The sequence below is a fragment of the Zygosaccharomyces rouxii genome (genome assembly GCF_000026365.1).
Source record: "Zygosaccharomyces rouxii strain CBS732 chromosome F complete sequence".
Lineage (NCBI taxonomy): Eukaryota > Fungi > Ascomycota > Saccharomycetes > Saccharomycetales > Saccharomycetaceae > Zygosaccharomyces > Zygosaccharomyces rouxii.
The window spans coordinates 42,117-54,440 of NC_012995.1; the positions used below are offsets into that span (position 1 = coordinate 42,117).

The 12,324-nt window shown below is 39.7% G+C and overlaps 6 protein-coding genes and 2 non-coding genes across 8 annotated transcripts; 3 read left to right on the top strand and 5 right to left on the bottom strand.

Moving 5' to 3' along the window:
- Nucleotides 1-606: 606 nt before the first annotated feature.
- POL5 (DNA-directed DNA polymerase) lies at nt 607-3,726 on the top strand (the record flags this gene model as incomplete). The annotated part of the gene is made up of 1 exon (XM_002497176.1): nt 607-3,726. One exon carries the CDS (start codon nt 607-609, stop codon nt 3,724-3,726), a length of 3,120 nt encoding a protein of 1,039 aa, XP_002497221.1.
- A 178-nt stretch (nt 3,727-3,904) lies between these two features.
- On the bottom strand, nt 3,905-5,086 carry HAT2 (Hat2p; the record flags this gene model as incomplete). The annotated part of the gene is made up of 1 exon (XM_002497177.1): nt 3,905-5,086. The coding sequence occupies one exon, from the start codon at nt 5,084-5,086 to the stop codon at nt 3,905-3,907; it is 1,182 nt and encodes a 393-aa protein (XP_002497222.1).
- Nucleotides 5,087-5,307: 221 nt separating this feature from the next.
- Nucleotides 5,308-7,239, bottom strand: KEL3 (Kel3p; the record flags this gene model as incomplete). Its single annotated transcript, XM_002497178.1, has 1 exon — nt 5,308-7,239. One exon carries the CDS (start codon nt 7,237-7,239, stop codon nt 5,308-5,310), a length of 1,932 nt encoding a protein of 643 aa, XP_002497223.1.
- Nucleotides 7,240-7,462: 223 nt separating this feature from the next.
- Nucleotides 7,463-9,115, bottom strand: PCM1 (phosphoacetylglucosamine mutase PCM1; the record flags this gene model as incomplete). The annotated part of the gene is made up of 1 exon (XM_002497179.1): nt 7,463-9,115. The coding sequence occupies one exon, from the start codon at nt 9,113-9,115 to the stop codon at nt 7,463-7,465; it is 1,653 nt and encodes a 550-aa protein (XP_002497224.1).
- A 179-nt stretch (nt 9,116-9,294) lies between these two features.
- SOM1 (Som1p) lies at nt 9,295-9,528 on the top strand (the record flags this gene model as incomplete). Its single annotated transcript, XM_002497180.1, has 1 exon — nt 9,295-9,528. One exon carries the CDS (start codon nt 9,295-9,297, stop codon nt 9,526-9,528), a length of 234 nt encoding a protein of 77 aa, XP_002497225.1.
- Nucleotides 9,529-9,625: 97 nt separating this feature from the next.
- On the bottom strand, nt 9,626-10,873 carry HIM1 (Him1p; the record flags this gene model as incomplete). The annotated part of the gene is made up of 1 exon (XM_002497181.1): nt 9,626-10,873. One exon carries the CDS (start codon nt 10,871-10,873, stop codon nt 9,626-9,628), a length of 1,248 nt encoding a protein of 415 aa, XP_002497226.1.
- Nucleotides 10,874-11,220: 347 nt separating this feature from the next.
- ZYRO0F00572r lies at nt 11,221-11,311 on the top strand. Its single transcript is given in 2 exon segments — nt 11,221-11,257; nt 11,276-11,311. It is a non-coding gene; the product is annotated as a tRNA-Phe (tRNA).
- Nucleotides 11,312-11,557: 246 nt separating this feature from the next.
- Nucleotides 11,558-11,631, bottom strand: ZYRO0F00594r. Its single transcript has one exon. It is a non-coding gene; the product is annotated as a tRNA-Val (tRNA).
- Nucleotides 11,632-12,324: the final 693 nt, after the last annotated feature.

Here is a 12,324-nt window from a genome sequence, read left to right on the forward strand (position 1 = left end):
CCTCTTTAAGATTTTTGGGCGTCATTATTTCATTGGTTCGTAAAGCATGAGGACATGTGACCAAGAAGCAGAATTGACCGCTAAAAGGTCGAATAATAGCAATAGAGACTCCAAGGGGATGATTCTGATATTTTATGGTAGTAGCTATGCACCGATTGAGTAGGCACTGTGATTTTTCGACGTTTTTTTACCAGTTTTTCCAATCTAAAAATGATGATATGGAACCGGTATGAAATCAGAGTAGGCGGTAGAGAAGAAGTGTGAATGTGATACTTTTCGAAGGGTAGAGTGTTATGGGTAAGAAGAATAGAGCAGCTCAGATATATATGAGTTAGCACGTGATAATAGTCACGTGGTGTAGAACACAAATCTTTCCATATTTTTGGCTTAAAGGTGTGAGCCGCAACCTGCATTAAACATAAGGGTTTTGGATCTCTTGAAGCTAGCCATTCTTCAAGTCCTTTATCACGTGATCGTAGTGTATCTTCAAATTCCGGGTAACCGCTGCCTAAAATCTTTTCTGATATCAATGAAGAATGATGCGATGAGCTCGACTATGAGTAGCTAATAAGCCATTCTAGACAGGCTCTCAAACTTATCTCAAGGATGCCTGGTAAGGTTAATAGAGATTGTTTTTATAGGCTAGCGTCTGATCTACAAGATGAGCGTGTGAAAGCGGCGGTATCACTAATCGAGGAATTATCAGCCTTAGAATTGCCTGCATGCAATGAGGAATGGTCCTACGTTTTGAAGAGATTGATCTCAGGGTTGGCATCGGGTAGGAATAGTGCTAGGTTGGGTTTTTCCCTTTGTCTATCTGAAGTGGTTAAGATGGCACTAGATAAAGGTACCTTAGCACCTCAAGATTTATCTTCCCCAGATCAATACTTGGAATTGCTATCCAATAACCTTTCTCCTGATGCTGTCGGAAAGAGCAAAAAAGATTTGAAAGGTAAAGATGAGCGTGGTATTCTTTTCGGTAAAATGTTTGGTCTTCAAGCAATCTTAAATGAACCACTTTTCACGAGCATCTTCTTTGATCAAGAAGGTAAAGTCTCACCGTTTGCTCTTAGATTTGCTCAAGAATTGGCGGAGTTGGCTGTTAAGAAGAATTGGTTAAGAGAATCATGTCTTTACACATTGTTTCAAACTGTGCAAAGGTTAGTACCTGCCATGGAAAGTGAAATTGTTAGTTCCATTTTACTTCTCTTGGATAAATATCAATTAACCATGACGAATGAAGGTTTAGCAATATACCTTCTTTTGTTCCATGGTAAGGCTAGGAAAAACGGAAAATCTTTCAAAGTTCCTTCGTCATTAGCGCTAGAATTTGCCGCCTGGAAAAATAACGATCCATTGTCAAAGGGCAATTTACCTCAGCTTTCTCGTGTTCTTCGTGATGCTCCGGCTAATGATTCTGAGGTTGCAGATGGTTCACACCCTAAATCTGCTAATTGGAATCCTAGACTCCACTTTGTCTGGGATATTTTGATTCCCATCTTGGCTCCTGGAAAGTCCGATGAAGAAATTCCTTCCAAAAAGAGTCATAAGAAGAAAAAGAAGGACACTGTTGAAGGGATCGAGTTCCCAGAATTTTTTCAGGCAGCTGTGGATGAGACTTTCTTTAGTGAGAAGGCTTCAAGTGAAAGGAAATATCTCGGGTTCCTCGTCTTTATTAGGGCCGTGGAAGTTGTCTCGTCTCAATGGATTCAAAGTTGCTTTACTCAAAACTTTATGAGAACGTTGATCAATCAATCAAGTGATTCGAAACGGTTGTTGAATAAAATTTCTCAGAAGGCTCTTGATGCCATTGTGAAGGCCTGTGAAAAGGATGCGTCTGAAAAAATAGCACTTTGTCTGGAGGCAATGTTATTCGGACCACATGGAACAATCAGTTTCGATAAGTTGACAAAATCAAAGACAGCTTCGAAACTTGTAGCAATCAAGGATATCTCCAGTAGTGGGCTTGATAGGCTCTTTAATATGCTTTCGGCACAGTTAAGTCGAGAAGAGGAACCAAATAAACAACATTACCAGTTTGTGTTGGACACTGTGCTCCACGCTGTGAGAACCCACAGACTTGAAATTTCTCAAGAGCTCATTGCGCACCCTCTGTTAGACTCTATTGTGACACTTGCTTTCTTTTCAAAGAAGGGTGAAGATATCAGCGATTTGGCTAGGGAAAGACTTTTCTCGATTCTGTCTGAATTAACTATTCAGAAAGATGGACAATCTTGGCAGCATTATACCTTAAAGCTGATTTTATCTAAAGAAGCGGAAGGTAATGAACCAATAAATAAGTTGGATGAAGACTTGAAAGCCATCGAAACCGAAGCATTGGATATTCTTCAAAACATTTCCTCGGACAGCCCACAGTCTCGTGGTCTTGAATGGTTGCTCTCCAACTGCTTACTACAACTATATTCTGGTGATAGTGAGTCCCTTTCCATCGTTGAGGAGTTGTGTATCTTTTACCGCGAAGGTCTTAATGAGTCCAATTCCTTGGTCGGCATCACTGAAATCCTGTTATCCTTGCTGGCTCAAAAGAAAGCTCTTTTGAGGAAATTGAGTCTTGTCGTCTGGGAACAATTCGTCAGTGAGGTGGGTGAACAAGAGCTAAAAATACTGCTTGAAGTTTTAGATGCCCGTGAGAACAAAGAAGGTTTTGCAAAGTTGTTTGAGAATGTCGATGACTATCAAGAAGAAAGTGCTGGAGAAGAGGAGGATCTTGAGGATGGTGAGGGCAAGAGTAAGAAAAGCGACGACAAATCGAAATCTGGGAATGATCCAAGCGACGAAAGCGAAGATGCTTCCAGTGCATCAGAGGAAGATTCCTCAGACGATTCTGATGCAGAAGATGACAGTAACGTTGCCAAGATTGATAGAGAAGCAACAAGTGCTTTGGCAAAGGCGTTGAATCTTCCCGAGAATATCGTTAACGATAAGGGTGAAGTTGATGTTGAAAGGTTAGAGGCTGAAAATGGTGCAAATTCGGATGAAATGGATGATGATGACGATGATGAGGAAGATGAGGAAGAAGATGAGGAGGAGGAATCTATGGATGACGAACAGATGATGAAACTTGATGAACAATTGTCACAAATCTTCAAGCGCCGTAAAGAGGCTTTATCTGGTGTTACCACTGGAAATGAGAGAAAGGTTGAGGTTAAAGAAGCCCGTGAAAATGTTATTACTTTCAAGCACAGAATTGTTGATATGCTTGAGGCTTACATTAAACATGCTGACAGAATTGCTCTCCAAGATAATAATGATGAAGCCAATTCAAAAGACACCTTCAAGAATTTATTCCTTTTCGTCGAACCTATGATCAGATGCCTGCAGTTGACTTTGGACAAACCTTTGGCCGATAAAATATCAAAATTATTGAAGGGTAGACTTTACAAAATCAAGATATCAGCATTTAAGGGTGCCATTGACTCGAAGCGTCTTCTCGAACAATTAGAAGTTACACATAAAGCCTTGTTGACTTCCAAACCTGGTCAGTTCCCAGCGTTATACTTCTCAACCTGCTCAACTACATCACTGTTTTTGGGTAAAGTTTTGGTGGAGAATAACAGTGAAGATCCTGCTATTTCCTATGGTCAAATGATTGACCTTTACGCAGACACTACGAAGGAGTGGCTGTTGATAGGTAAGTTTGGTGCCAATGTGTTTGCAGACTTCCATAACTGGCTGCTCTCAAGAAAGAAGACACCAAATGCTTGAATTTGAATCTTGTATATAGGAAAGTCCCACCCTCAATTTGTAATTTTATGACATTCTAATGAGCGCTTCCTTCTGTGAAATTATTTGAATGCTAATTTTTTCATCGTACATAGTATTGGATAAATTAAATCGTTTACGGAGTAGAAAAAATGCTTAATTACAAATTAGATCATTTTGGTTATTCCAATAGTTGAGTGTCCACACTTGGAGTACCTCCGATTCTTGGTAACTTGCTCGAAGGCTTCCAAACTTGCACGATATTCTCTTCTTCGGCGGTTGCCGTCAACCATGGAATATTGGGATTCATAGAAAAGTCATTGATAGAGCTACGGTGACCTGCATGTATCATCATGACTTCGGGAGATCCATCATCCGCATCGTCTGGTACTTGTTCGGCACCAATTTCGGCCAAATCCCAAAGAATTGTTCTTCTGTCGCTGCCCGCAGATATTAGGACACCGTCCTCCTGGGGATGGAATTCCAGAGAGGTAACCGCGTCCTCGTGGCCTGGCATCATGTGAAGTGGTTTTGAAGCCCTTCTTCTGTCATAAAGGTAAACCATGGAATCAGTACCTGCCGCTGCAAATAAATTGGTAGAGTGCGCACTGAATGCTAAAGTATTATATGGTTTCTTAGCTTGAACTTTTTCAACAGCAGCATCCCTAATCCTCTGATCATGCAATTGCAAAGTACTATCCTCAGATACAGAGCCGAAAATGTTTTGGTCAAAATTGTGCCATTTACAATCGTTGACAATATCAGAATGTCTATCTGTGAACGTCAAAATTGGCTCTTGAGATTTACCTGTAACGTCCCATAGGACAATATTAGAATCATCAGAACCACTCAATAATTTCCCTTTTTCGTTGGGGTTGAAAGAAAGACCATAACCATTTTCATTGTGAAATTGAAAAGTGGACAAGAGCCCAGATTCGACCTCATTGGCTCTGTTATAAAGGTATATTGTACCAACACCACTGATTGTAGCAATTAGATTATCATCTTGAGGCATATAACGAGCTCTAGTCACTTCATTTTCATGTTCGAATTTCTTGATTATTTTTACATTAGACTTCAGTACTTCTTCTTCCTCCTTAGGTTCAGCGTCGGGTACCACTTCATCGGGCAGATATATAGCAGCTATTTTTAGGTAATTCTGCTCTTCATCTGAAGTATGAGTCCCTAAGATCATTTCTTGACGATTGCTGGAGCGAGAACCTGGTAGCCATTCCAATGTTAAAGATGGCCATGTAAGGTTGGTTTCACTCACAAAATCATACATGAGCGGGACATTGGATTTCCATAAGTCATATTCTTCATCAATGGATAGTGGCTTCTCAGGCGGGTTACTAATGCTCATGACGTTTCGAATCTCGATATTGTTCTTTGTCTTTTATGGTTTTTGACTTGGGTGAAGCCTAAGAGCTTCAAATAACCTTTTAAGCGCATCGCCCGCATTAAGAGAGCCTGAAACTTAAAAGCTTATCATGTGATTCGCACAATCGTCTATATCGCTAGATATGTATATATATAAGTGTCAGCATAATGGAAAAATCTCCAGGAAGTTTGCAGTTTCCCTTCTTAACGTCTCTTAGTTTTTTGAGCGGGATTTCTCTCTACAATATCACCAACACCGCCCAATTCTTCCATCTTGTCTTCTTCGATACGTACTTGGTCTCTTCTCTCCCACCAACGATCTTGACACAGATCAAAGGATTTTTGTTTCAGGTGTTTACCTCTTGCGTCTCTGTTATTCGAAATGGCCCATTCTAAGAATTGAGGACCAGCACGAACGTAAAATGCACGCAAAGACTCGAAAGCCTTTGGGTGCGGTAACCACGGTCGTGGATCCGGGATTTCCATTTCCTCTTCTTCCACTTCTTCGTCTTCTTCTGCATCCTCTTCCTCTGCGACAAGGACTTGGTCTCTGACCTCTTCCTCATCATCGTCTTCGTCCTCATCTTCCTCGTCTTCATCATCTTCATCCTCATCAGACCCTTGTTCTGCCAATTTTTTGGCCTTTTCTATCTCTGCAAGGTTCTCCCAATAGACAGTGACACCATCGACTTTGTTCAAATCAATGCCGTAGAAGGAATCGATATTGTAATCCTTGTCACCTAATTCCCATAAACCTCCATAGATGAACAAAGTATCATTAACAACTGCCAAAGATGTGTTGAATCTTGGATGAGGTAACTGAGTACTAATTGTATGTTGTTTCTTAGTAGATTCTTCTTCATCTTCATCCCCACTCTGGTTTTCATCCTCGAACTGCTCACGGATGGCCTTGTCATCTTCTTTGTCCTCATCTTGGTCGTATAGCTGAGCCTGCTGTAAGATTCGATTCAAGTGATCTTGAAGTTCTTTTTCTTGATCCTTTGTGCTTGATTTGCTGATCTTCACCTGCTTCTTTCTTTGTGGTCTTAAAGACAAGCTGTACCAGCGGTTAGTTTTAATCTGGAAGGTGAACAAGTCGTTATAAAAATTCGAATCCAAACTTTCCTCAGTTTCCTCAAAATCGTAGACACCTCCGAATAAAACACCTCTACCTTTATGAGGTACCATTGAGCAACCCACACGAGGTGATGGTTGAAATCCCTGTTTTTTACGTCTTTCCCATCTAATGGCACTTGGTGTACTATTCATCTTCAAATACCAACAATCAGTAAGAATCTTACCCTTTTGTAAACCTTTTCCTGCTTTCACTTTACAATAACCACCCCACAAAATAGCACCTTCTTGATCAGGGATAAAAGAGTGACCGGACCTAGCGTCAGGTATTAGATGGTTTCTGGGGAATTCCACCTGAGTCCACTTGTGAGTCGTAATGTCGAAAAGCCAACAATCGTTGAGATATGTGGTAGAAGTGCCCAAATCTCTGAAACCACCATACATGATAAAGAAATTTTTCCATACAGTCATTCTATGACCTGAACGGCTTGCAGGACCATTTTTCTGATCCAATTTGGTCCATTCTTTTGTAGTACAATCCAATAACCAAGTATCTGAATAGTGATAAAATGTATTCTGCTTGGGAGAAGAGAACTCACCACCGTGCAACAATGCAATACCACTTGGATGAGCCGCCATGGCAGCGGAAGATCTTGGCATTGGAGCATTTTGAGATGATATCTTCCTCCATTGATCATTGTCAGGTGTGAAGGTAAATAATTCATTGTAAAAATGAGTAGTAGAGTTCGACTGGTTTGTATATTCACCACCAAAAAGAATCAATTCTTTCTTACCATGAGCAGGATTTGATACTAAACATGGATTGATTCTCGCGGAAGGTTTGTCCACTGACTCCACGACAACTTTTTCAAACTGTTCCTGTTCCTTCTTGAAGCTGGCCAGGACTTCTTCTAAATCCATATCATCGTCTTCATCGTCATCTGCTAAGACCTTCTTTGCTTTCTTCTTATCTTTCAATTCTGCCTTCCCCTGATTCTTCTTCAGCTTTTGTTCACCACGGGCCTTCTTTGCCTCCTTATCCTTCTTGCCCTTCTTCGCCATGATCCAATGGATAAATTACCAATTGATCAGTTACAACGGTCTATAATCAGATAGTTTAGGACTCTTCGATTTTTAACGATCCTCGAGATGGCTGAATTTTTTTTTTTTTTCAATTAAACCTTTACTATGTGGAAAAAAAAGAAAAATACGATGAGATGAGATGAGATGAGATGAGAAAAGGTAAGCTTTATTCGATTCTATTCAGCTTTATAATTTACATATATCAGTTCTGAACGCTTTTTACGACTAATTCTTTAACTGTATTACTCAATTTCTCAACATCTTCCAAACTGGCAGCTTCAGCGTAAACTCTAACTGCGTCTTCAGTACCGCTAGCTCTGACGAAGGAACGACCTTGTTGGAAGCATTTGACAGCTTCATCAATTTTCTGCTGAAGTCCCTCTGGTTTTGTTAGTCTACGCTCTTGATCAGTCGTAATGAAGACGGATCTATCTGGAACGACAACCTTGGCCAATCTGTTGGGTAAATCTGTAAATTCTTGTCCCCAATGTTCAGGAGTCCATTTAGAGATGGAAAGTGCAGCTAGGACACCTAACATATCTGAAATCGCATCACCAACAGTTTGATTGATTAATCTTGAGAATGCTTCAAGTGTTTCCACAGCGACAGAACGTTCCTTTTGTTCCTTGATCACCTTGTAAAATTTAGGTGAAAAGATGATGGTTCCATGTCCGTTAGCTTCAAAATAAATACCGATATCATACTTGGTCACAGCTTCGTGGTGTAGGTGCTTGACACCCGTTTTAGCACACGATACAGGAACTTGCAGTGTTTTTTGTAAGTATTCTGTAGAGTTACCATTGGCATAGGCGGTTTGCACAACACCTAGCGAAAGTTCAGATTGAAGTCCTGCTTGCTTTAGAATACCTGCGAAGAAATGGGCAAAAAGTCCAGAAATTCTATCACCATCCAAGAGACAAAACTCGTTTGCCTCATTGATGTAGTAAAACACCACACGATCAGCATCACCATCGTAGGAGCATCCCAACCCCGTGGAATCATTAAACCCCAGAGGACAACGTTGATTTGACTTCACAAAATCTGCACCACATTCGTGGTTTAGAAGTTCTGGGTTCGTCCATTTATCGTTAATGAAATGTACTTGACCGCGGCAAGCCCATTGAGATAACAACTCTTGAACTTTAGGAGCGCCGATACCGTTAGCCGCATCAATAGTTAGACTAGAAATAGTTGGTAAAGATTCACCAATACCATGTAGCTGTGCTACATAGTCCCATGCCTGCAAAAAGTGCTCGTAGTAGCGTGATTCAGTAACATTTGCAACACCTTTAGCGGTTTCACTGGTCAAGAAATGAAGTTGTGGAGTGGTTAGCAAGCCTTGGTCATGAATTTTGGCGTGAAAGAGTTCTTTGGCACTAGCTACAAGGCATGACAATAGTTTAGGACCAGATTCTCTCGAATCACGGCCAACCACTAGTGTAGGGACAATGCCTTCATTGTAAGAGTTGTTTGCAGATTGCAATTGACCCTTTAACTCTCTTTGAAGCCAAGAGTGAGTAGCTTGGGCTCTTTCATGGGAACTGCCTTTGATGGCAAGAGTGTTGGCCAATTCAGTTGCCAGGGGTTCCCATGATTCTGGCATCATGGATCCATCAGGTTCGACTACTTTAACACCATTATCAACAGGTGGATTATGAGATGCAGTAACCATAACACCAATTACATCACCTTTCAACGCCAAAGACCTAAGACATGCTAAAATTCCGGTCGCAAATAACACAGTGTCTAATGTAGCAGCAGGTCCACGAAACCCAGCGGTACCGTACACATAGTGGCGATCGCTGTTAGAGCAGTACTGATCTATTAACTTGGTTAGAGTGTCAACAGCTAGCATTCTTATGGGTCAATTGTAGGTCAAAAATCCCTGATCCTTACGACAGAGCTAGTTTTCTCTATATAAAGAAGGGCGTTTTTATATTTAGTATTTCAAAGGCGAGAGAAATTTATCAATTTGATCTTAATGTCAAGAAACTATGCTACCAAGGCAAATAAAATTAGGATCTTCAAACTTTAATGGCACCACCAACTCCCATTCTAACCTCAGAACAAGTTTCTAGGGAAAGAGAAAGGGTACAGATTTTGAAGGAGAAAAACAAGTGTGAATTAAAGTCGTTGACACAGCATCTCTGCCATGCTGAGGCACCTGGAGAATATATCTGTGTACCATTTAAAAGGGTTTTTGAAAAATGTTTAGGACATGCGTTAGAGGTCACCGATGCAGATACGAATGATATACAAGGATCTTAGAAAGTCTGAGTATCATTACTATTTTTATTATGAGTTACACAACTGGAAAAGAAATGCAAGCAAGCGAAAGTAAAAGTTCGTAGATTTGCATCTATGTTTACGTTAAATGGTCTATTTCTTTGCTGGTGACTATTCTCAACTCACCCAGAGTTGGATTCGTGGCCATGTAAGCGGTAGCATATGCGGCCTTGGAGGCAGGTACACAATATCCTAGAACTGATGATCCTGGTTTTCGATACATGGCTTTTGCAACCAATTCAGATGCCTTCGTCTTAAATCCAATCTTACGTATTTCTTTGACAAAAGATTTTTTGTATTCCCAGCACCATTCCTTATAATGTTTCAATTGTTCGCAGAGACTTGGGGAATAACGAAGTCTTAGATCTCTATCGTTAAGATTAACATGGTTACCCACAATTGGACCTGGTCGTAAGACCACAAGCTGGGCCAAGGCGGGTGCTACTTTGTTTTGCAAATCGTTTTCTAGCTGATATTTTGCTTTGAAGTAGGGGAATATGTGACTTACTAATGAATTATTAAAAGAAGTCATTATTACTAGTCTTTTATCTTCACAGCTAGCAAAATTCTGTACGATTTGAAAAGTTAATTGGTACTCAACAAAATATCGATCGTAATGGCTATGTTTGGTACTAGATGAATTTGGTCCTAAGGTGCATATCATCGTTTTTACTTGGTCTAGATGAGGTAATCTAGGTGACGTATGATTCGATTCTTCAGGAACCAACTCTACTTCTCCTGAAAATATGCTGGGTAGTAAATCCGCCCATCGAGTAGAATCTTCAAAAACTAATTGAACTATTGTAAAATGGAATGTGATTAATAGATTTTTAAGATCTTTTGAGATATACTCAAGCTGATAACTTTTTCTGGTTTGTCTGAAACGTAAGGTGACGCTTCGATTGTCTACAGTTTTTGTTAACTGAATTGTACCATCTTCTTCAAAAACGTTATTCCCCAATGATGGGTTGGAGGATTGTGAAGCTGGTGGTGTGGCACTTGTATTATTATGTAAATAATAGTCTTGGCCTCTGAACACTAATGGCGTCGCCTTACATCTTTCCATCAAATATTCGTTACCAGGAGAACGTTTTTCATTGTTCAGCTTTCGGTTAACACAGTAAAAGAATTTGTTTAAAGTGAAATGATTAATGTCAGAATTTTCATACAATTCTAATTTTGATTGTAAATCGTTACCAGCATCCAAATAAAGTTCGACTTTGAGTAATTCTTCAAGTGTCAAGGAACCAATCAATCCTGTCGAACCGAATAGTAAAATGTGATCTTGAAAAGATTGATGTTTGGTCAAATTATGATCAGTTGACATGCTTCAGTTGATTTTTGTTATTAATTACTGCAGTACTGTACTGTAATTCTGGTGATTGGAAATTATACTTTTTTTTTTCTATAATACAGCATTTTGTTTCTTCTGCCGCTGACGCGACACAAAATAGTAAGTGTCGAATTCAAAAGAAAAAAAAATAAAAGAAAACTAAGAAGAAATGGTAGGGGAGGTGATTCAGTGCTTGAATGATAGGGCCTTAACGGTTGTTAAATTTTGCTGAAGGAAAAACATTGAATTAAGGTAAGCGATCTGTACTATAAAATAGATTCACATGTATTACAAAGTGGGAAGTGCTACCTTGTGAAATAAAGGCTTCCATCAAAAAGATAGCGGATTTAGCTCAGATGGGAGAGCGCCAGACTGAAGAAAAACTTCGGTTAAGTTATCTGGAGGCCCTGTGTTCGATCCACAGAATTCGCATATCTGAAAATTTATTTTTTTCATATTTCTCTTTTTTTCTCGGACAAAACCAGCTCAACAAAGCAATACCAATAGCACAGTTATACAGTAGTCAAAACTAGAACGCTAATTGATTACTTGTTCACGTCGCTGTCAGGCTGCTGCTACCTCATCAAAACAGTCAATCCATAACAAAAAGTAAATTTGAGATTCTTTCAGAGAGACACTCGTACACAATGAGTACCTAGTGTAAAAAGTTCAAAAAAATGATTTCGCCCGGGATCGAACCGGGGACGTTCTGCGTGTTAAGCAGATGCCATAACCTACTAGACCACGAAACCATAGTAATTATTGTTGAAGTGTAAGAAAGTATACAACACCTAACCATATGTAGGCAGGCAGGTGACCCTACAGAAATCATACAGAAATTGAAAACTATCACCTGCTTTTAAGTATAGACGGTAATAGGAGATTATGACATCATTAAGTTTCTTGTTGCTCTATCTGCATGAATATTAGTGTAGCAAAGTCTAAGGACTTTCTTGTATATGTGTCAATTCCAACTATCAGGGAATTTAGCTTTGGTACCACCTAATCTTCAACTCAGCATGCTTCTAGAATCACTTGCATGTCAGTTTATGACAATGACTAGGTAATGGCGGTAGAAGACCTTAAGCGGCTAAACAGAAAAGGCAAAAAAATAAATTGGATGCGCATAAGACTCCAGCTTAAAAGCTCATTGCTCTTACCACAGTTTTTTAGCGGCTCTCTTCGACGAGAATCGATTTACAACATACTGTGAGGTAGAATTTCATGAGGACTGTCCTTCATGGATGATCCATAATGAGACATTCTGTACACGTGATATAATACAAGTAATAGTTGGTACTACGAGCTACCATTTATAAGAGGTACAACACTTTAAATCAATAGCTATGTCAGCTTAATTGAAAAATCTTATGCTCTCTGATAGGTATGTTAGTTTTTATTATTTTTTGCCTTTAATTTTTCATATTTCTCATTTTTCACAAGTC